The sequence below is a fragment of the Zalophus californianus genome, chromosome 1 (assembly GCF_009762305.2).
Source record: "Zalophus californianus isolate mZalCal1 chromosome 1, mZalCal1.pri.v2, whole genome shotgun sequence".
NCBI lineage: Eukaryota > Metazoa > Chordata > Mammalia > Carnivora > Otariidae > Zalophus > Zalophus californianus.
This window is the reverse complement of record NC_045595.1, coordinates 29,915,165-29,937,328: the sequence shown is the minus strand read 5'-3', so window position 1 is coordinate 29,937,328 and position 22,164 is coordinate 29,915,165. Positions and strand designations below refer to the sequence as shown.

The following is a 22,164-nucleotide window of genomic DNA, read 5'->3' as shown; positions in this document are numbered from 1 at the left end:
GGGTTGGGATTAGCTTGGGACAAGTGAGACAGAGTGGATCCTATCTTTATTTAGGATTTGGGTATTTTTGGGGCGCCTGGGTGGCTGTCGGTTAAGTGTCTGCCTTGGGCTCAGGTCATGATCTCGGGGTCCTGGGATTGAGCCCCATGTCGGGCTCCCTGCTCAGCGGTGAGTCTGCTTCTCCCTCTCCCTCTGCCTGCCGCACCCCCTGCTTGTGCTCTCTGTCAAATAAATAAATAAAATCTTAAAAAAAAAAAACCTGGGTATTTTGTCCACAAACTTTTTTTTTTTTTTTACTGATTTTGCTTCTAAAATTTTTTTCATTAAAATATATCTCGATGACTGAGTTTTTGGGTATTCTCTTAAGTTTTGCACCAAGGTAAATGCCTCTCTTGCCCCACCCTAGTCCTGGCCCTGGAACTTTCCACTAGACCCTCTATCAGCAGGTACATGCAATCTATTTCTCAAGAAGCATCCTGCAAGCAGGGGCTCATTTGTGTGGCTTACGAGCTAGAAGAGTGTGCCGTATGTTTGGGCTCTAGTTCTTAAGAGAAGAACTAACTGAATCAGGCTGGAAATCCAAAGATGATATGCTACAACATGACTGGGAGGCAAATTTGTGATGACAGTGTTAGAAAAATACTTGGTTGGTTCCTCATAGTTGGAAAAATATCAATAGTAAAATAAATAATCAACACTTTGCTCTTTTCTCCCCTCTTCTGGCCTATGAGACCCTCAACCTAAAAGACAGACCTAAATTCCTGAGGCGTTTCAGGTGGGATTTAAAACTCCACCCTGATTCTTAGGCTAGCCTTATTTATTTATTTTTTTTTGGTCCCAGTCCCTTCACAGGAAAAAAGATAAAGCAGCATAAAGAAGGAGGGGCGCAGGGCCACTCAGGGCCAGAAAGAAGGGAACCGGCCTTACCTTGAAAGAGCATTGTCTGGCTGAAGTCACTGCGCATGTCATTCCGACACACGGCCTGGACTCGGAACAGGTAAAGGCTATCAGGTGACACGTGGCTAATGGTGGCTTTCTGCAGGTGAAGAAAGAAAAGGCAGTGAGTTGGTTTTGAAGGTCGCTGCATGCTTTACCTTCTGAAGCCGAACCTAAAATCAGGTGAAGTATTCCTTTTAGGTTTCTGGGTCCCATGGCCAAGCTTGAGAGCCATGATACTTCCCTACTGACCAAAGGCTCACTTTGAAAGGGAAGGAAGTTCAGAAATAACTGGCTGGGAGTCTGTTTTCAACACTCACATGTGCAGGGTAACATGCAACAGAATCAGTCTTGACTCACTCTTGACTGTGGCTTGGAACATGTCTCCAGCCTTCTTACCACTCGCCAAACTTGGACTTCTTCCTTAATGACCATACCTTTTGTATAGTTATAAACTATCATTATTGACCCTAGACAGTCTCTAGAATTATCAAATATACTGAATTTTCAGAACCATACAGAGTTCTTAATATCAATAACAAAATCTTGGTGCATAGCTTTCTTTGCAGTTCAAAGGCCTCTTTGTACCTTGACTAATGGATAATATGGGGCACGATGCCAGGAGAGATCACCTGACTAGAGGCCAGATGTCACGAGATCTACCTTTGTCACATCACTCACTAGCGGCATGATTCCAAGCCAGTTGCTCAATGTCTTTCGGCCTCTGCCAGCTTCAACTGTTAAATGGGAAGAGTAGCAGTGACCTCACAGGGTTCTTGTGAGTGCTCCGTAACATAGGCCATGCAAAGCTAGTTCACAGGTATTCCACACCACACAAAAGAAAGAATGCCCCCCGGTCTAGAGGTTAGCAAGCTACAGCCCACGGGCCAAATCCGGCCCACTATCTGTTTTTATAAATAAAGTTTTATTAGCACACCGCCACACCCATTCATTTACATGTTGTCTGTGGCAGCTTTCACCCCACAACGGGAGAGTTGAGTAGCTGCCATAAAGACCTTATGGCCTCGAAAGCCCCCCAATTTTACTATCTGGCTCTTTCTAAAAAGTGTTTTGCCAATCCCTGGTCAAGCATCATCAGCTAAATCCAGATTCCCACTCCTCAAAGCTTTATTCCAAGAGCCTCTGAAAAGGAGAAAATGGAAAATTCCTAAAAAGCAAGCAGCCCTTGCTTCCTGAAACAACACACAACAAAAGGAACTGATTTTCAAAGACTGCCTAATGGATGAACTGTCCCGTCACTGAAACGTATATTCTGGGCCAGGTATGGAAAGCAACTCTGGGAGCTTAACCACTGAGTGGGTTTCCCCGACATGGCTAGTGAGATGCTCTGAACAGGTGCGCCAACATGACTGACTACACTACATGTGTGGCCTCACGAATGGCTTCCTGGGGATGGCACTGGGTTGGGGTCAAGTTACTTCACTCGAAGACTCATTTCCGCCTTTTGGAAAAGGCAGGTAATAACACCTGCCCCACAGGTGTGTAGCGAGGCCACGAGGAAGAAGGGCACAAGCTGGAAAAGGCTTCACGAATGTTAAGTGTTACGTTTAGGTTTCGGAGCCACCGCCACTGTTCAGTTAGAGAACAGCTTTGTTGCCACTAAGTCAGCACTCGACTTCTTGAGGAATTAAGGAAATTCATTTTGTGTGTCCCCAAAGAAAATAACCACCCTTAGAAAATTCTGATAAAAAAGAACTTGCTGTCAAAGCACGTTTTTCTCACCACCTCTCCCTTTCTCTGAAACTAATTTGTGCCTCATTCTCTAAACCTCTGACCCCTGTTCTGTCTTCGTTTGGAGCAAAGTCTTTGCTCCATCTATGCAAGGGTTTATTAGAATTCACTCCCAGCCGGTATCTATTTATCTTTGTGTGTTTAATTATTTTCCACTTAGAACAAGAAACTGCATAAGCACCTAGACAAGTTTCTGCTGATTAATGCAAGTCATCTTTACTCCAGAAAGAGAAAAATCCCTTATGAACTTCCAGTAGTGACAAGAGAAAGGTTAGAACACGTCACAACCTTGGGTGCCTTTCAACAGATTTCTCTCTGATTTCATGAAGCTCATCATTCCCTAATATGACCCAGATAATAATGTCTACTGGGGAAATTGAAAATATAAATAGAAATGAAGTAAAGGAATCTTCATCTAAAAGAATATGAAAAGTATTATTCCATAACTGATTGAATGGGCCCTGGGGACTCTGGATTGGGAAGAAAAAAAAAAGTGATAACCGTCATTAAGAACCCCACTTGGTGCTACTGTATTTTTCATACGCACATACAATTATGGTTTCATTACGCCAGAGCCTTTTTTTGATTAACAATAAGTGCAAGGCTTTCAAACCTAAATGTGTCACTCTGAGTTTCTAGGCAAAGACTTCAAGCCTCCGGCTTGTTGGGAGCGTTTGCTTTTCCAGCCCAGAAGACAGCATCTGCAAACGTCTGTTCGGAAGGGCCCCGTTGGGTGTTGGCCATTAAACATTGATGTAAATGTTCACATGAGAAGCTGAATTGGGCGTGGACGGCTCACAGTGAGGTTAGAGTCGAGGGTCTGAGAGCCCGAGAACAGTGATTAAAAAATCACATGGCCGTCATAGGGCTCCTCCGGGGAACGGTCACCTGTAAGGCTGATCGAGTACAGGAGTGGTGGGGCCGGCGGACAGCTGCCTCGTGAGAGTGACTGAAGTAGCAGCAGACGGGGGGGAGGGGGAGGTCTAGTAACAATAGCCTGCCTTTATCTAGCACTCACTAGAGCTAGGACCTGTCGTGCGTTTGCATAGCTCATTTAATATTTACAATAACCAGATGCGCTAAAAAGCGCTTCGTGGAAACTCTGTTGCAGCTAGTGGTTTTTCGAATGAAAGAACAAGCAGTCCGTTGTGAAGAGCCTGATTCCAAAGAAATGACCTAGCTTTTCCTGGTGGTGTAGTTAGGCAGCGGGGTAAGTGTGGACGGAGCCCCGGGACCGGGGAGGGAGGGGGGAGCTCGGACCACGGGCCCCGCGGCAGCAGCTGCACCACAAAGCACAGCCCGGGCGGCGGGAGCGGCGCCGACACAGAGAAGGCACCCCGCGCGGGCGCGGGGGGCCCCTCTCCGAACTGCCCTCGCCGTCCTGAACACAACAGGGAGTTTTTACCAAGTCCTTGTCGCTGTCCTTCGTGAACGTCTTCTCCTTCTCGTCCTCGTTCTTGGTCCAGCTGTAGGAGATCATGTAGTTCATGATGGGCGGGTGGTAGATGGTCTCCGGCTGGCTCCACGACACCTGCAGCGCCGTCTGGTTCAGAGGCTGCACCTTCATGTGGATGGGCGGAGAACTGCAAACTGAAGACAGCACACGGCCACGCTCAGGGACCCCGGGCGCAGCACACGAGTCCATGCTCCGCCCGGAGTTCCTACACATTCCAGCCTCCGAGGGCTGGCCCAGGAGTACTGGAAAGAGCCAAACTCCTTCCACCCAGATTCACCTCCTGCTAACAGTTTGCACCTCTGTGTTCTCCCTCCCTCCCTCCATCCTTCCCTCTCTCTCTCTCACACACACAATTGTTCTGCAAAATCACGGAAAGCAAGTGGCAAACATGCTGACACGTCACTCCTTAATACTCGGGCCTGCATCCCTTCAGAATAAGGCCATTCTCTTCTATAACTGCATTGCACGGCACACTTGCATTCCCCTCCCCAAATTCATAAGCTGAAGCCTCAATCCTCATGTCATGATATTTGAAGGTGGGGTCTTTGGGAGGGAACTGAGTCATGAGGGTGGAGCCCTCATTATGAGGGGGATTTGTGTTTTTATAAAAGAGAACCCCTTCACCCCTTCACCCCACCAGCAGACCGCCGTCTATGAACCAGGAAGTGGGCTCTCACCAGACAGCAAATCTGCCCGTGTCTTATCTTGCACTTGTTGGTCTCCAGGACCATGAGAACAAAGATTTCTGTTGTTTATAAACCACCCAGGCTATGGTCGTTTGCTGTAGCAGCCTGAGCTAAGACAATAACCATAATAGCGTTATCATACCTAAGAATATAAACACTAATTCAATAATACGATCTGAGGGGCGCCTGGGTGGCGCAGTAGCTTGGTTTCAGCTCAGGTCATGATCTCAGGGTCGTGGGATCGAGCCCTGTGTGGTGCTCCCTGCTCAGCAGAGTCTGAGATTTCTCTCTCTTTCTCCCTCTGCCCCTCCTGGTCTCTCACATAAATAAATAAATAAATCTTTAAAAAAATAACATCTGATATATAGTCCATATTCAAATTTACCTAATAGTGTGCAATGATTATTTCTAGCCATTCCCCCTCCCCCCCCAATTTCATGTTGTATTTAGTTGTCACAACACCTTAGCCTCTTCAAATCTACTAGAGTCCCCTGGCCTTTTTCTTTCCATGGTGACTTATTTGAAGAAGCCAGGCCATTTGATTTGTGGGGTATTCCAACAAACTGAAATTGTAGATGCAATTTGGCTGTAAATAGTTCAGAGTATAAACAAATATAATTTAAAATGAGACTTTAAAGAATTTTAAAGCAAAGACACAAAAACAGGGATGATTTTCCTCTGGACTGGCAGTACCTCGTATAATTACCCTGATGAGGAGCCTGAGGAAAAGCCAGGCAAATTCTCCTTTTCACCCCTTGTGGCTGGCAGGTTTGGAGGGAGGTGGTTCTCCATCTATCGACAGACAAGGCCATTCAAGGGTCAACACTATCAAGCTGGCCTCTAACAGTGTGACATAGGCCTTCAAATGTGTTCTTTCCCAGTGGCCATCATTCCTGCCTCCAGGGGGCTTAAGTCTAACAGCAGGGTTTCTGAGCCTCAGCATTACTGACCTTGAGCCAGACAATCCCTTGTTCTTGGGGGGCTGTCACGTGCACCGTAGGATGTTTAGCAGCATCCCTGCTCTCTACCCAGTAGATACCAGGAGCACTCCCTGCCTGAGTTATGACAACCAAAAAGGTCCCTGGATAATGCCAGATGTCCCCTGGAAAGCCAGTCGCCCCCAGCTGAGAACCACGGGTCTGAAGCGGGGGGGAGATGGGGATTCAGCAAAGAATGACAGGTGCAGCTGGTATTACACACCTGGACAGAATGGATGCATGTGAGGAGAGGTACGTGGTGTTTTCCAAGCACAGGAGGGGAGGATCTGACTCAGGTTTTGCGAGCGACTCTCCCGAGGAAGGCGCATCTGCCCGAGAGCCGACAGGTGAGTGGAGGTGAAAGGGGTGGGAGTACGAGGGGGCAGGTCAAGGGACTACAGCAGGGGGAAGGCCTGAGGGGCCAGAAGGAAGCCAGCAGGGCTGGGTCCAGGCCCAGAGAACAAGGCAAGAGGCAAGCAGTGACAGGGGCAGCTGGAGTGAGAGGCCTCACACCCCAGGTGCAAAGTCTGGTTTTTATCCTATGAGCACTGAGAAGCCACTAGAAAGAACTGAACCAGAGAACGATGCAAGCAGGTTTGCACTTTTCAAGATCCCTTGAGCTTCTACCTCCAGGTAGCAGAACCTGGAGGAGCCCGGAGTGAAGGAGGGAGGTGGGGGAGAGGTGCTGCAGGGGGTCAGCCTTGCAGACCAGAGAGAGGGTACGAGAACAGCGGCTTCTAGAGCAAAGAGAGGAAAACCGAGAGAGGCCGAGTGATGTGCTGGACTAGGAAGGGTGTGAGGGAGAGGGAAGCAGTGAAGACCATGCTCAGGTTAGGGGTGCAGGAGGTGAGCAACACTGGAGGACAGGGGTCAGGGGACCATGGCTGGGTTCTGGCATCTCCCAGAAAATCAATCACATGGCAAGCAGCCCACTGCGAGCCAGACTCCGTATTTTCTAAACAAGAGCCCCAAGCCCAAGGCTGCCCAGTGTAGCAGGATGGCTTTCCTGCCACAGAATCATGGGCCCAGCTTTAAGGACCTGGCTGCTGGAGACAAGTGGAGATTGATTTTGACAGGGAGGCATCCTTTTGCTCCTCAACTGCCAAATCATGCTTCAGCTGGAGAGATTCACTTTGTATGACTGAGACAGGAAGGAAGAAATAAATTAATGAGACATTCCCACTGACCCGCAGAACCCCGGGAGGCTTCGCGCTGCCTGCTGCGCAAATGCCACCAGCCCAGGGACATCAAACAAGGAATCTGAAGGGAGGCTTCCAGCGGGACGCGGGGATGTAATGACAACATGAGGACACTAGGTGGTGCTAACATACCACTTTTAAATACCCCAATTTACTAAGTGGCTGGTAGTTTCTCAAGACCATGGGGGTGGGGGGGGGGGCAAGAATCAGGAAAAGATCTACACCCCATCTTTCCAGGTGCCAATAATGAGCCAAGGAGATTCATATATTAGAAAGCTTCTATCCCTCACAATGACGACCGTGTCAGATTTCCTGATTTCTACCTCTCTTCTCACATCCTACCATGTTCTTATTTAATCTCCCTTATTCTGAAGACATCACTCCTCTGCTCCAATTAGTGGTGAGCTGTATGGGGATACATATATCTCCAACAGTTACATCATAACCACACAAATAATTCTATCACCCACATGCGGATGCAACCATTCTTCTTATTTATTCTTTGAAATTAAAATAGCTCGGTTTTCCTTTTGATTAAGATGATTCATGTTAATGTTTTTAAAAAGAAACCCAAGTAATACAAAAAGAGAAGAGAGCTTAAAAAAAATCATCCAAAATCCCAGAATCTAGAGATAACCACTGTTCACTTTCTGGTGATCTCCTATTTGGGTATCTATTCATATACATGGAAAAGCACACACATACAATTTTATGTAAATGGGATGTGGTTTTACATAATAGTTGTTACATTGTTGTTGTGTTTTACCCAGTAAATCATGAAAATACTTCCTTGTCAATACAGAGGGCCTGGCATTACTGTTTTGAATGAGGGTATAGAGGTAGAGAACTCCACTGTCAATGAACTAGAAGAAAAAAAAAAATATATATATATATATATTTAAAATTGAAGCCTTTTATTTGAAACTAGCACTTAATTTTTTAAATGCTGAGATTATCATTTTGGAGAATCTGTGGATCACATGACAACTAGGGAGAATCTCTGTCCCACAGGACCTTTGTAAAAAAAAAAAAAACAACTATTTTTATTTGAGTAGAATTGACATACCATGTTACATTGTTTCAGGTATATAACAGTGTAGGAGAAAATACTGAGTGAAGCTCACAAAAAAGGCAGGTCTGGCCTCTAAGGAGACCATCTAATGGGATTGAAATTCAGTAACTGAGGGGTCCCCAAAGGTCCGCGCTTGTCCCAGACTACGTACTCAGTCTTTGAAGTGCAAAACCAGCTCAGGCAATATGTACAGGAATGAGCATGGCTGCATACCAGTAAAACTTTATTCATGGACACTACCTTCCAATTTCATATGATTTTCTTTTTTCTTTTATGTTTACTTGCACAGCTACTATTTAGATACCAAGTCATCTATAATAGTCATTTTTTATTCTATTTATTTAAACCTAAAAAACATAGTTCACACATGGGTTTTCATGTGTTGGGAAATCTTTTGATTGTTTTTTTTAACTGTTTATAATAAAACAATTATTCCTAGCTCATGGTGGTACAGAAGGTTGTGGTCAAGTTGGCCCATGGGTCAGTGGTCTGCTGATCCCTGATGGAAGATAAAGGGAGGCCAAACTTTTATCTGAAGCATGTTTGCCACCTGCATTTGCATTCTTAGCACTGGATTCTGCCCCTCCACGCAGCCTGAGAGGCCGACTCCTCCACGGAGCTGAGACTCTTTCCTAGCACTTACTACTATGTGGAATTATATTACTGACTTCACTGATTACCTGTAATAAATAATCCAGCTGCCCACTAGAATGCAAACTCCACGAGGCTGGTACCTTTTCTGTCTTGCCTGCCACATTATCCCTGGTGCTTACAACAGAGCCTGGCACAGAGCTGGCCCTCAGTACCATTGTGGCTGAAGGCATGGCATGTTGGGTGGACGGGCTAAATGCCTGATTCCCCTGGTGCACAGGGCCTGCGTGCCATCACCCCCTCCATGACTGCCATTTTCCTCCCCCCTTCTCTCTGTCCAGCAACCCCCCTCACCCCGACCCGTCCTCCTTGAAGGTGTGGATTCAGCCTCACGCTTCCCCTCTGCCGTCTCTGTGCTTCCAGAGCTCCCCATTTCAACCTGCCCATCATGCATTGTCCCCATCAGCAGCCCACCTCTCCGTCTCTGTGACGGGGCTGTAGGCGCCTCCAGGGCAGAGACCACACTCTCCATCACTCATGCCCTCGACAGGGCCTCAAATTTCAATCACGGAACGAGGGAAGGTATTTAGCTCTTCAGTCAGGACCACTGATAAAGTTCCCATCTACAGAATTAGTGCCACACAGTCCATCCCTGGGGTCACCAAACCTCAAGTTTGTGTGAGGATCCTGTCCCCCAGGCTTTAACTCACATCTTCCGGTGAGGGGATGTTTGCCAATCAGAAAAAACATTCAGTCTACGGAGGTGACAAAACTCCAGTACGCTCAGTGGCTGGGGGGTGTGAGATGACCAGATGCCCTCCAAACAACAGGCACCTAAGCAGACAGGACATTCCTGTGCTCTGGAGTTCCAAGTTTTGCTTGCTTTTTCAGTGATGGAATCTCTTTCCCAAAAACCTCCCTTAAAATGCAAAATATAAAAACAGAGCATTGAGGAATTTTGTGGAACAGTTTGTAAAAGCTGGTATAACAAAGCATGGGCTCCAACGTACCCTTGTGTTCTCATCTATAAAATGGACGGCTGATACCTGGCAAAATCCTCCTCACAGGGTTGGGGTGAGGATTATAGAGAATAGTGGGGCTGAACAAGAATCTGTGAGGCTCAGGCCCAGTGGCAAATACAGGGATAAGCCACTGGGCCCACACAGTGGTGTTGTTTTTTTTTAAATGTCATATTTTACACATACAGCTGGATTTGTAAATTGGGCCTGCATCCATATGAAGCAGCAAAGCAGCCTCCCCTTCAGAGTGGGTGTGTGCGGGGGTGTGCTCACTTTTGCCACAGTCCCCACCACTCCCCATTGCCTCTGCCCGGCCCACGTCATCCACAGCTGCCCAGCCCCCAAGGTCAGCTAAGTTTTCCACTGGTCTCAAACGAGCACCAGGAGCCCTGTCTTAGGCATCCAACAGGTGCCCAGTACCCTTGACAATGACCATGGCAAGCTGCACCGAACCCAGGGAGTGGGCCAATCATCTTTTACACAAAATTGAAGCCTTTTAACCATGCGGGAGTGCCATAGCTGGCTCTCTAAACAAATATTCCCCTGCGAGGTGTTCCTGACATCAGCCTTCCCCTTCTCAGGGGCCTGATTACGTTCTCACTGATTGCTTTACACAAGAATCTCAGACGATGCTCGGTACCAGCTCTGAGAATTTCTGCCTTCATTCTGAACCACCTTTAATTATAAGCCCAGACTTCGTTAAATAATGGAGAGGCTTCTAACAGCGCACCCAAGGTCCTCTGATTCTAAATCAATGTCAAGGATCTTTTCTCAGTGGTTCTTAGAAAAGGGTCGTTTCCCGCCCAGCCCCACCCCTACCCCTCTTCCTTCTGGGGGGGAAATAAACTGATGTGACGGACTCTGTTTCAAAGTCTCCGGTAACCCGCAAGTGCCTTCAACTATTGAAGGGTCTCCTCCCTGCACCCCATAGCCCAAGTGTCCCGGGGAGGCAACAGGCTGATTCCTGATCAGGAGTCAAGGGGCCAGCGCTCCTCCAACATAGCAACTTGGCGCAGATTCATGATTTCACAATGCTTTCACCGGCAATCACACTGTGCCTGGGCCAGGGGGCTGGGGAAGGGGGAATCTGTGACATCATCTACCACACAGGGTGGGTGTCTGAGGGCCCCTGCCTGGCAGGGAGAGGGGGCAGTAACACTATCTCCTCTTGGAGCAGAAGAGACACACTCAAGTGGCCGGGAGCCATGGAGCCTCGCCTCAGACAGCTTAGACGCCTGTCACTTCTTTCTCCTCCCGGCTCAACTCAAGAACCCTTGAACATGGAGTCCTGTAGGGGAAATTTCCAAAGAAATGGCCTCAGGGAAGGATTTTTCTTTTTGAGGGGCTGAATCAAAGAGGCCTAGGTAAACACGAAAGCCCCCAAAGCAGACCATGTAGGATTTCAAACCTGTAATCCTGGTGCTCTGGGGTGTCACCTGCCCCACCCCCGGCCAAGAGCTCACAAAAGGGAAGCCGCACAGGGGACGATGGTGCCGGAACCAGGAAGGCGGACATCAAAGCCGGCCTCAGCTCCGGCCTTTTGGGTTTTTATGACATCTGAATAATGTCCATCTGGACTTGCCGGCTGCCAAGCACATGCCGAGGGCCAGGCTCCGTGCACTTATCTCAAATAATCCATGCACGCATAGCTAAATCCGAGGGGTGCGTTCATTTATTCTCCTCATTAAAGATGATGAGGATATGGGGTTCAGGGAGCCCAAGTCACAACGCTGGGCCAATAACAGAGAGGGAGGAGGGTTCCAGACTAGAACCCAATCTGTTGTACTTGAAACCAGAGCGGGTGGTGGGCGAGCCATGGGAAGGTCATCAGCGTTCTATTCACACATCGGTTTTCCTATCTGCAAGATGGTAATAAAAATGTCAGGAGTGTTACTCAGAGGTTTCAAAGGTGAAATCGGCCCCAAACAGGTACGACACATGGCTACCGCAAGCCTCCTTCTGCTCTCAGCCTTCCCCATCCTCTCTGTTCTCAATGACAGAAGAGAGTATAAGGGTCTCTAGACAATTTCCAGAGCAGCCTCAAACTCCTTCGAGGCCCTGGATGGATGGAGCCCTATCACCATTCTCCCTATCAGAAATACAGTCTAAGCTTATGGTCCCCCAAACCATCATGGGGATGCTGGAAATACGTGGGGTGGTGCAGGGTGCCCACTCCCAAAGCCTTTCCTCTGCACCGTTCCGTGCTGACGTTGTAGTAGTAATGAGTACGATCTGATGAGCCTGGCCCTGGGCTGAGTTAGCGCATGTCACAAACCGTGTCGTGAAATCCTCTCTGTTAATTCTCTCGGGCTCCTGGCTCCATCATTACACCCCTGTTTTAGAGTCAGAGATCCAGGAGGGTCACCCATTCACTTTTTCACTTTGGAGCCAGACTGCTTTGGTTCTGGACATACCAGCTGTATGGTCTTGGATAAAGCGTGGGTAAAACTTTCAGGATAAATGAATGCAACGCGCAAGCACATTCTGACTGACGTATAGGAAGTGTGCTACAGAGAGTCGCTATGGTTAAGTATTTATTGCGCACCTGCTAGGTACCAGCACGCTGACCAGGAACTAAGGATAAGGGGGAACACAAAGTGACATGGTCCTGGACCTCCTAGAGATTACAGCCCAGAGAAACACATCAACCACTTAATCTTCCTAAAACAGAGTTCTTAACTTAGGGCTTCTCAGGGGCTCTAGATAGAATCCACAGAAATCTGTGAACATGGATGGGGGAAAAATATACTTTTATTTTCAGTGATCTCTAAAATTTAGTATTGCCTTACATTTCAAATACTGGCAAAAAGTGCAGTAGCAGTAATTCGCAGGACCTATGAGACATCACCAAAAGAAATCACAGATATATTCCTGTTAGATTACAGTTGTTGCCAAGATCTCAAATTTTCCTTCATGTTCATTATTATTTCAAAATTACAATGGTTATTAGACCTGCTGCTAGATTTTATAATTTAATGCCTTCATCAAGAAGCAGATTAATTACTGTGTCACAATTAAAATTTTTTTAATAATATCTAAGGATAATTGGCTTCTGTAGTAATCTATTTTACTTTATTTTATGCATCTAAAAACCATCTATATGAAAAGAAGTCTATGGGATTCACCAGATGGCTGCAGGGGTCCATGGCATCCAAAATGTTTAAATACTCCCAGCACTAAGGATTATGTAATTTAAAAAAAAAATTACAGTTATTCTGTACAAAGGGTTTTTTTTTAAAGATTTTATTTATTTGAGAGAGTGTGTGAGAGAGACAGAGAGAGAGCAGAAGTCGGGGGGGGAGGGGCAGAGGGAGAAGCAGACTCCCGGCTGAGCAGGGAGCCCAACAATGGGGCTCAATCCCAGGACCTGAGATCATGACCTGAACGGAAGGCAGATGCTTAACCGACTGAGCCACCCACACACCCCTGTACAAAGGTTTAATGAGGAACCCTGACCCAGGTTTGGGGGGTTGGTTAGGAAAGATTTAATGAGCAGAGTGATGTTTGAAATGACATCTGAACAAGAGTAAGGTTTATCAAGTGAACAGGAAGGAAGGAGGCTTAGATATGTCTGACAGAAAAAAAACCCAGCTTGTACAAAGGCCCTGCAGCTGGAAAACTGGAAAGAAAACTAGCATGGCTGGCAAGCAGAGAATGAAGAGAAAGGGTCAAAGACTAGGTCTCAAAGCCAGGAGGTGTTGGAGCCAGAGTCCATCCCTGGGTGGGTCTTTCTCAAGGCCAGGCTTTGCTGAACAGCTACTTTCTCATGATGGGAGAGACTCCGGTGCACGGTGGCCCCACGTTCTGCCATGCACAAGGACAACTGTTTTTAGGTTTTAAATCTACGGTGTCTTAACTAGTGCATCCGGTTATGGGATAACAGAAAACACGTTCGTCTCTGCCCCCAGTTCCTGGCACAGAGCCTCTAAAACCCTTGCAATTTTCTGAGTGATAAGAGCACTAGGAGAATCTCTTGTTCTAATGTTTGTTCCGGACCCCATCCCTGGCAGAGGGCTCCTGAAACTCTTGTAAATCTCTAAGTGACAGCATGCTCCTAACTCCACAGGGACAGAAACTCCTACACTGGGGACCCTCCCAGACCTCTCCCTATGTACCTCTTCATCTGGCTGTTCATCTGTATCCTTTATCATATGCTTTAACAGACTGGTGAGCACAGTTACGTATTTCCCCAAGTGAGGTACTCTAGCAAATTAATCAAACCTGAAGAGGGGGTTGTGGGAACCTGTGATTTGTAGCCAAGTTGGACAGAAGTTTTTGGTAACCTGGGGACCTACTACTTATGACTGGCATCTGAAGTGGGGTGGGCACAATCTTTTGGGACTGAGCCCCTAATCTGTGGGATCTGATGCTCTATCTCCAGGGAGACAGTATCAGAACTGAGAACTGGGGTTTCCCCTACGCAGGAGGGAGAACTGTTTTTCTGATCTATCTGTGGATTTTTCTTCTACACCACCCAACGGCATCCCCTCCATTCCCATGAACAAGCCCCGGTGTGCAATCAGTTTCTCAGCCAACAAGTGAGGATTAGATGCTCTGTGTGGCAATTACCATGGAAGACAGCAAATCTGAAAGCATGCTTATCTCATCAGCTGTCTCTGCTGTGCATGTAACAGAGCCCCATGCTCAGCACTGAGCTACAGCGGCCAGTGACCGGGAGGGCTGAAGCAGAAATTCAGTTCTCCAGTCCTCCAAGCATACGGTTCTGACTTTCCCACATTATGCTCTTCCTGACCTCTCCTACCTCCTTGGAGTCTTTTTTTTTTCTACGTGAGAGCCCTCTTCCTGAGAGTTAAAGGCATGGGAGGTGTCCATGTCCTGTACAGGAAAAAGCATTGTTCAGCTCGGCGCTCGGGGAGGTGGCCAAGTTCAGAACGATGCATGTTCCCAGCCCCACTTGACAACAGCTGCTTCTCGGACACTGGGTGGTAGGCTGGACTCCCTGTACTGTAGGGCCGCCTTCCCTTCCTTTCAAGTTGAAGACGCTGTGATTTCCTGCCAGAAGGGCAAAGTGGACCCATCCCACTGTTAAGTGAACCCAGCATCCTTTCCAGACAGCACCCCTGAACTTCTTCCCTCTCCCTCTGCCTTGCCCTGGGCATGGACTCCACAGGGAGGTCTGTACCAAACACCAGGGTGCAGGGCTAGGGTGAACAGAGACCCAAGGCCCTCGTGCTGGAGCTGGGTTTTCTCTGGCCGAGTCTCCTATTTCCCACCACTGAGATGATGTCATGGCCTCACTGATTACCAAGAAATACCCCAGTCACCTAGAGTTCTGTAGCTGCCCTCAGCATTGTGGGACTTTTTCACCTAAACACCTCCCAAGATCTAAGATCCCATGAGCTGCCTTTATAAGTGGTTCCAATAGCCATGTCAAGAGATCAGCTAAAGACCCACACTGATAAGTTTAGCCACTGATTCTAGATGATTTGATTCATTAGGTCAGGGTGCCCGTATTTGTTTCAATTTGGTTCTTACAATAATTTTTCTCTTACAAAGAGGTATCCCCAAGGCTGGGTATCTACTAAGATTGAAAGGGGTGTCCTGGCTCCTGCACAACAGTCACCTTGTTAGGTTTAAATCTCTGCCTCTTCGGTGCCTGGGTGGCTCAGTTGGTTAACCACCTGACTTCGGCTCAGGTCATGATCCCAGCGTCCTGGGATTGAGCCCCGTGTTGGGGGGGGGGTCCCTGCTCAGCAGGGCGTCTGCTTCTCCCTTTGTCCCTCCCCCTGCTCGTGTTCTCTAATAAATAAAATCTAGAAAAAAAAAATTAAATCTCTGACTCTCCCTTGGCATCCTCCTCTTATTTGATCTCAGCTGTCGCTCAGGGCATGGGCTCCACTATTTGGATTCCAACGTCATTTCAACCCTCAGATGCGGCATTTGCACCATTTGGTTAGGCCGTTTGGTTAGGATGGCCCTCAGTGGGATGGTTCCAGGGTCTCCCGTACCTGGGGACCGGCCTCAAGCAGCCATTCCTAGGCCTGGCCAAGAGGTCCCAAGAGGAGAACAGGAAGTCTGCCACTTCCAGGAGGAACCAGACTATGAACAGGAAGCGCCCCTAGTGGACCCCAGGGGCAATTACCTATTCAGCACATGGGAAGGACTGAGTCCCCTTGGTCTCTTGGCTGCCCCTGGCATATGGATCCACACACCCTGAGGAGCCACATGGGCTTCTAGCTGGTTGCTGGAACCAACGGTTTTACATGGTCAGTACACTCCTCACCGAGAAGGCTCCTCTCTTCTGGGCAGGCTTTGCTGGTGCCAGACCATGAGCATAGAAACCGCAGGGCTCTTCGCACTCGATGATACCTATTATCATTTAGTGTCAGACGTGTAGACAGCACCTTTCCAACACAGGCAGATTTGAAATGGGAGAGCCAAGATGCTCATTTCAAGCGCTCAGACCATTGCTTTGCAATCACAGAACCATGGAAGAGAAGGCCCAGGAGTGAAGCCCGTAGCCGTGAGGACCGTTGGCTGTGCCGAGAAGGCAAGAGAAAAAGATGCTTCCAGAAGACTTGACACAGGCTCCCATTACTGTGCCTTTACAGAGGGGTCTTTGATTATCAGGCCCCAGGGATGGGGGAGGTGAGCGGTTTCTTGTGGCCTGAGAAAGCCAAGGGTTCTGCACACCTTCCTTGCACCTGAAGAAAAACAGCCTCATCTAAAGCGTGTCTGTCTGCGGAATAATCAGTGGGAAGGATGTGGAAGATAGTGTGTCTCCCAGCTACATTTCTCCTGTGACTCCACGGAGATGCACGTGAACATCTCGGAGCCTCATGCTTCACAGGCCATGAATCCTGGTTAGCTAGGAAGAGGGGACATGTGTCGCTCTGGGAGGAAGGATGCTGTTGACCTTTATTAATTTCCAGATTACTGTTCACCAGCTCCACCGTGTCCACACAAACAAACCCGACGTCAGGGAAGATTTTTCTAGAGAGCAAAGAAAAGCTGAAGCTGTAGGAGGGTTGCTAAGTTGGCCTTGAAGATCAAACTCTGCCTATCTGCCTGGAGATAGCAAGGATTAAGTAATTAGGTAATATTTATAAAGTGACAACAACAGACGGCCCCTGGTGTCTGTTTCTGATATCTGCTCAACATCTCTCAAGCCATAACACAGTTCTGCCTGGAAGCATCCTGACACCAGTGCCTATGCCATGTTAAGTGTCCATTCTCTGCTTTTCGGTGTGGTAGACTGGTTGTTCCTTGGGAGGGAGAGGAAAGCCCTCTGTCCAGAGTTTTCTGAGATGAACACTTGCATCTAAGTAGTTCATGGTCAAAGTAGAAGATGGCTTCCCAAATCTCAGGAGGCTCTCTGATGTCAGGGACTGGGAGTAGTGTGGAATTCTACTCCAAATGTCCAGCTATGCTCCTGCCATAAGAGGACCTAGTCTGGCCTAGATCAGAAATGTCCCGAATGTGCCAACTCTTGTGGCAAGAATCCTTTGACTCTTAGCTACCTGGCATGTATGGATTAGCTTAATCCATCCAGCCATCCCTCCCTCCTTCCTACCCACCCATCCTCCCATCCATCCATCCATCCGTCCATCTATCCACCCGTCTGGGATGGGAGTGTAGGTGAACTGACGTGCAGGATGCCAAGGGAAGTGAAGTTCAAGATGTCACGTCAACCAATCAAAGGCAAGTTATACCAACTCTTTACATAGTTACATAAATGAGAACCAAGGGGCCTGGACCTGGGCACCATGTAAGGACAGTAGATTTCACTGGGAAGGTTTTAAGACGTTCCAACAGCCTCGGTCTGCATTTCTACCAGGAAGAGATCCGGTCCCCTTATTCTGAAATGTGTTCTCCAGTAATCATGTCACATATAATAGTTTGTCCTGAGCATACAAAGAATCCACTGTGGACCTACAGACAAGAAAGTATAATTATTTGCAGAGAACTTTCATGTCCTAGGCTCTGTACTCTTTGTTCCCTACATTGTTTCATTTTAAAGGCCAAAGCCAAGGAAGGGGTTGTAATTATTATTTGTATTTTACAGACAAAGAAGCAAGACTTGGGTATTAAGTTGAGCAAGGATGCACAAGAGTAAATGGTTGGCCTGGCATTTGAGTTCAGGTTTACCTGACTCCAAAATCTACATTTTTACCTATCACTTTATATTATCTCATCATTCATTCATTCATTTCATGAGCAAACAATGACTATATACCCCCTAAGTCCTAGGTGCTGTGTCAGGCACTGTTGATCCAAGGATGCACAAGACCCTCAGATTAGGAGGCCCCAGCATGCAGATCAAGTGGGTGCACTGGCCCTCCCAGGGAATGACCCTGTGATCAAAGCCGCAGTAGCCTGTGCCCTGAGCACCCAAGATGACCCTCCAAATGTAAGCCAAGCAGATAAAGACTGAGCCCAATGATTTCTTTTCAGATGATAAACTCAGATCTTTAGGAAGAATACCCAATCCCCACAAGTATGTTTATTTTTGAAGCTCTTTTGTTCAGAGAGGGAGTAATACACTGTGTTGTTTTGTTCAAGCCACCTAATGACATTTAAAACAAAGAGGCCACTGCTTGTAGATTCATTTGGAAGTTGGCAGTCCCTTGGAAAACACAAAGAATGCTGCATTTGGACATAAGAAAACCTTGGTTCACATCTCCACCCGCTCTTCCATTTCCTGGCTGAGAGGCTCTGGATGTTCCCTTGCTCTCTCTGAGTCTCAGAAACCTCCCATCTGTTAAAGAGAAACAGTAATGCTATGTTTCTCTTTTTGCTCACCCCCAAACAGCCTCCATCCAAATGATGGGTAAAATCTCAGAGGCTCTATTCCAAACTCCATCCCTAATGGATCACTTCTGCCTCTACCAGGATCACCAACACGCAACCACTTTTATCCTGCAGGGAATATTTCTATCGCCCATGTCCTGGTCTTGCAAGTTCCACCCCAAGTCCCCTGCAAACATTTTTCACGTAACAGAGAGACGGGTTTGAAAACCTGTTCAGATCGTTCCACAGCCTTTCTTAAAGCCCTCTATAGGCTTCCCACTGCCATAAGAATACCAAGAAGAGTCTTTTCCAGACACATGATATTAGCCCATCTCTCCATGCTGGTGCCTATGCCTCAGGCCCTTTGCAAATGACCTTTCCCTCTAAGAATTTTGCAGGGCTGGCTCCTTATCACCTCTTGTCCTACCCAGGGAAGATCTGTTCCCCACTGCTTCACCACACTCTACTACTCTTACAATATGACCCGATTGGATCTTTGGAACACTGAAGCTTTATCATTGTCAGTTGACTTGTTTATTTCTCTCTCCCCACTAAAACACAAGCTCCATCATGAGGGACTCTGCCCCCTTGTTACCTTTATTAAGTTCTAGTGCCTAGAACTTGTCCACAGTAGATGCTCAAGAAATATTTGGTAAATAAAAAGTGAAATGAAAAGTGGTAGAGGTGGTTTTCAGGATTAAAGAAGACATATGAACAGATGAGGCCAACATAGCATCTGGCTTATAACACCCCCCACCTAGCCTGTGTAACCAACCACTGGTGCTTTAGGCACAGCTTCTAGAGTCAACAAGCTCCCCAGTGGCATTTGAAGACATCTAACAAGTGAAAAGAAATTCACTGACTACCAACCATGAAGCAAGAGTAGTTAATGCTACATTAAATGTCTACTAAATATCAATTTCATGCCAACCAAAGGCAAGTTATACCAACTCTTTGCCTATTTACATAAAGTTACAGTAATCATAGGATGCTGACGCATGTAAAAATGTTTGATACAGCATGGCATGACCTTCAAAAGAATGAGAACCTAAGATGATGGAGAATCCTTAAAACAGCCCTACTTTTTTGTCTTCTTTTTTAATCACTCGCAAGGTTAAAAACTAATGGCTAATGACAGTTATTTTTAAAAGAAAGGGGTGAAAAACACTCCATGGGAGCTGTGTTAAAAGTGTTTTTTTCTTAGCACTTTCCTGTGCTGGAAGTTTCTGAAAGTAACAGGATAACTTTTTGAAGAGTTTTTGGGAGGACAGCTGCCTACAAAGGAATTAAGTGCTCATATCAGAGCTTCTTTTAATAAGATAAAGTAATTCAAGCTCATTAATTTGGTGAGTAGAAATTACTAAACTGAAAATAGAACATTACTATTTTCTCCCAAAATAGCAAAAAACCGTGAATTTCAATGTCAAACTCTTTTTAAAAGCAATCATGGATTTACTTCTTTGTTTGCCAATTTGGGTGGGAAATGGGATGCTCTTTCTCAATGTATTGATTTAAAATAGGCTAGTTACTTAGACATTCTCACACAGTGGTGTATGTTCTTAAAAAACTGCTTTAAAACAAAACAGGAAGCAATCTTTACCATTGAAAATGTAGCTAAAAAAGAGATCGCTTCATCAGCAGAAGCAAAGACCATCCTTCAAAAAATATGGCATGACTTAGGAGACTGGAGGGGCATACGGGCACCCCATGTCCTCACTGTTTCCTTTGCTTTTATTACATTATGCAGTGCCACTTTAATTAAGCCATCAAATCAAATTATCAGATCAAGTGGTTTTGATTCCACTGTGGTTTGAACAGGTTTCGTTAAATTAATAAACCATATGTTTCATGTTGTTGGAAGGAAAGTTATTTTTCCTCCGTTCACTGTTCCAAAAGTCTTCACAATAGACAGTATTCAGCACTTAATCACCAAATGCTCTTCCATGTGCCCGGGCTGTTCTGCAGAATAACTGAAATGACAGCCCATTAAATCCTAAAGTCTGTCCAAGTTATTTACCGACAAAGGGCAGAGTGGCGAATTGGATGTCCCTTGAACAATCCACTGAGCCTAAATATTGTTTCCTTTTACTGGAACTAAAGCTTTATATTTTTTTATGGATGACATCCATTATAAGTCTTTCTTCAGCAACAATCCAGTATTAAGATGATTTCTGCCCCCCATTCCTTTGGTGTTGTACATGGCCATGTGTCTAGTGCTGGCACTGAAAGGCTTGATTCTGTTTTCTCTATTCCAGTATGTCCAATCATCCTGACAGAAGGGCAAGATGGGGGCACATCAACTCAGGCACTCCTCGCTGTGCTGCTCAATGAACACCAGTTAATGATCACTGCCAAGGGAACGAGGGAGGTACGGGGCTGTAATCAGTCCACGGAGGCTCTGTTTACACGTCTGTTGTGAAAGATGACCAGGTGTTAAAGCAAATTGGTAAGTAGCTGGTTACTGAGTTAATAAATGTCTAACTGGTCCTAAGGTCTTGCAGTGGAATGGAGAAGTAGAACCAACCAATGCTTCATGGTCATGGTCACCACCATCTTTAAGACAGAAAATATTTACCTTAAACTGAGCCTATGATTGAGTTTCTCCATCTTCCTTTGAGCCATCCCCTAGAGCATCAGTTGGTCAATTTGGCCTGCTGCCTATTTCTGTAAATAAGGTGTTTTTGGAAGATGTTTTCTACACCTATTCATTTGTATATTGTCCATGATTGCCCTCATGCCAGAGTGGCAGAGCTGAGTGGGTAGTTTCGACAAGACACTAAGTGCTCACTAGTTGGTCCTTAATCAAGAAAGCTTACTGACTCTTGTCTTAGATAATTATTTTTCTTTCTTCTATAACAATAGCATAATAAATGCACTGTTCCATGATCAACACTGTAGCTCTCTTAGGCACTGAAAATTTCCAAAAGTGATCAGATACAGAATGCCAACCAGACAGGCTTCATTTTGTTGAATTACCTGAAGATTATAGGACACCATCCTTCTCTTTCAAATCTTTTTTGCAGAAGACTGGAGAAGAGAAAGGGACTCTTCCTTTCTATTGGGACTCTTTACTGCATAAACGTCTAAGGTCAGTAATCTATGCCCTCTAGGCTGCCTGCCTGATTGTGAGCATTTGTGGCTGGCTTTTGGCCCATCGTGCCATGGAATTACCTGAGTTTTCTTGGAGGAAAAAAAAAAGGAGTAGCATTTGGTCACGTAGACCATGATTCCATGAAATGTGCATTTAAAAACAAACAGGGACATCATCGGTCATTAGGGAAATGCAAATCAGTACTACTTCACCTCCACTGGGATGGCTAAAATAAAAAAAGACATATAGCAAGTGTTGGTTAGGATGTGGAGAAATCCCGTACACTGCTGATGGAATGCAAACTGGGGCAAGGGCTCTGGCAAACAGGTGGGCAGTTCCTCAAAACGGGAAAACTGGAATTACCATGTGACTCAGCAATTCTACCCCTAGGTATACATCTGAGAGAACTGAAAACCTATGTCCACACAAAAACTGGAACATGAATGTTCATAGCAGTATTACTGACAACAGCCACAAAGTGGAAAAAATTCAAACATCTATCCATTGATAAGCAGATAAACAAACTGTGGTATATTCGTACAATGATATATTATTTGGCCATCAAATGAAAAATCCTGAGATCTATTCCAGTATGGATGTACCTTGAAAACATTATGCCAAAATATGATGCTGA

General features: G+C 46.3%; 1 protein-coding gene across 5 annotated transcripts in view; it reads right to left on the bottom strand.

Moving 5' to 3' along the window:
- Positions 1-22,164, bottom strand: part of PTPRG (protein tyrosine phosphatase receptor type G) — a 699,320-nt gene that overhangs the window by 99,373 nt on the left and 577,783 nt on the right. For all 5 annotated transcript variants that reach the window (XM_027587463.2, XM_027587464.2, XM_027587465.2 and 2 more), the window contains exons 9-10: positions 4,094-4,278; positions 928-1,036 (exon numbers count right to left, since the gene is read on the bottom strand). In XM_027587463.2, coding sequence (XP_027443264.1) covers positions 928-1,036; positions 4,094-4,278 — 294 coding nt within the window. The remainder of the gene's footprint in view (positions 1-927; positions 1,037-4,093; positions 4,279-22,164) is intronic.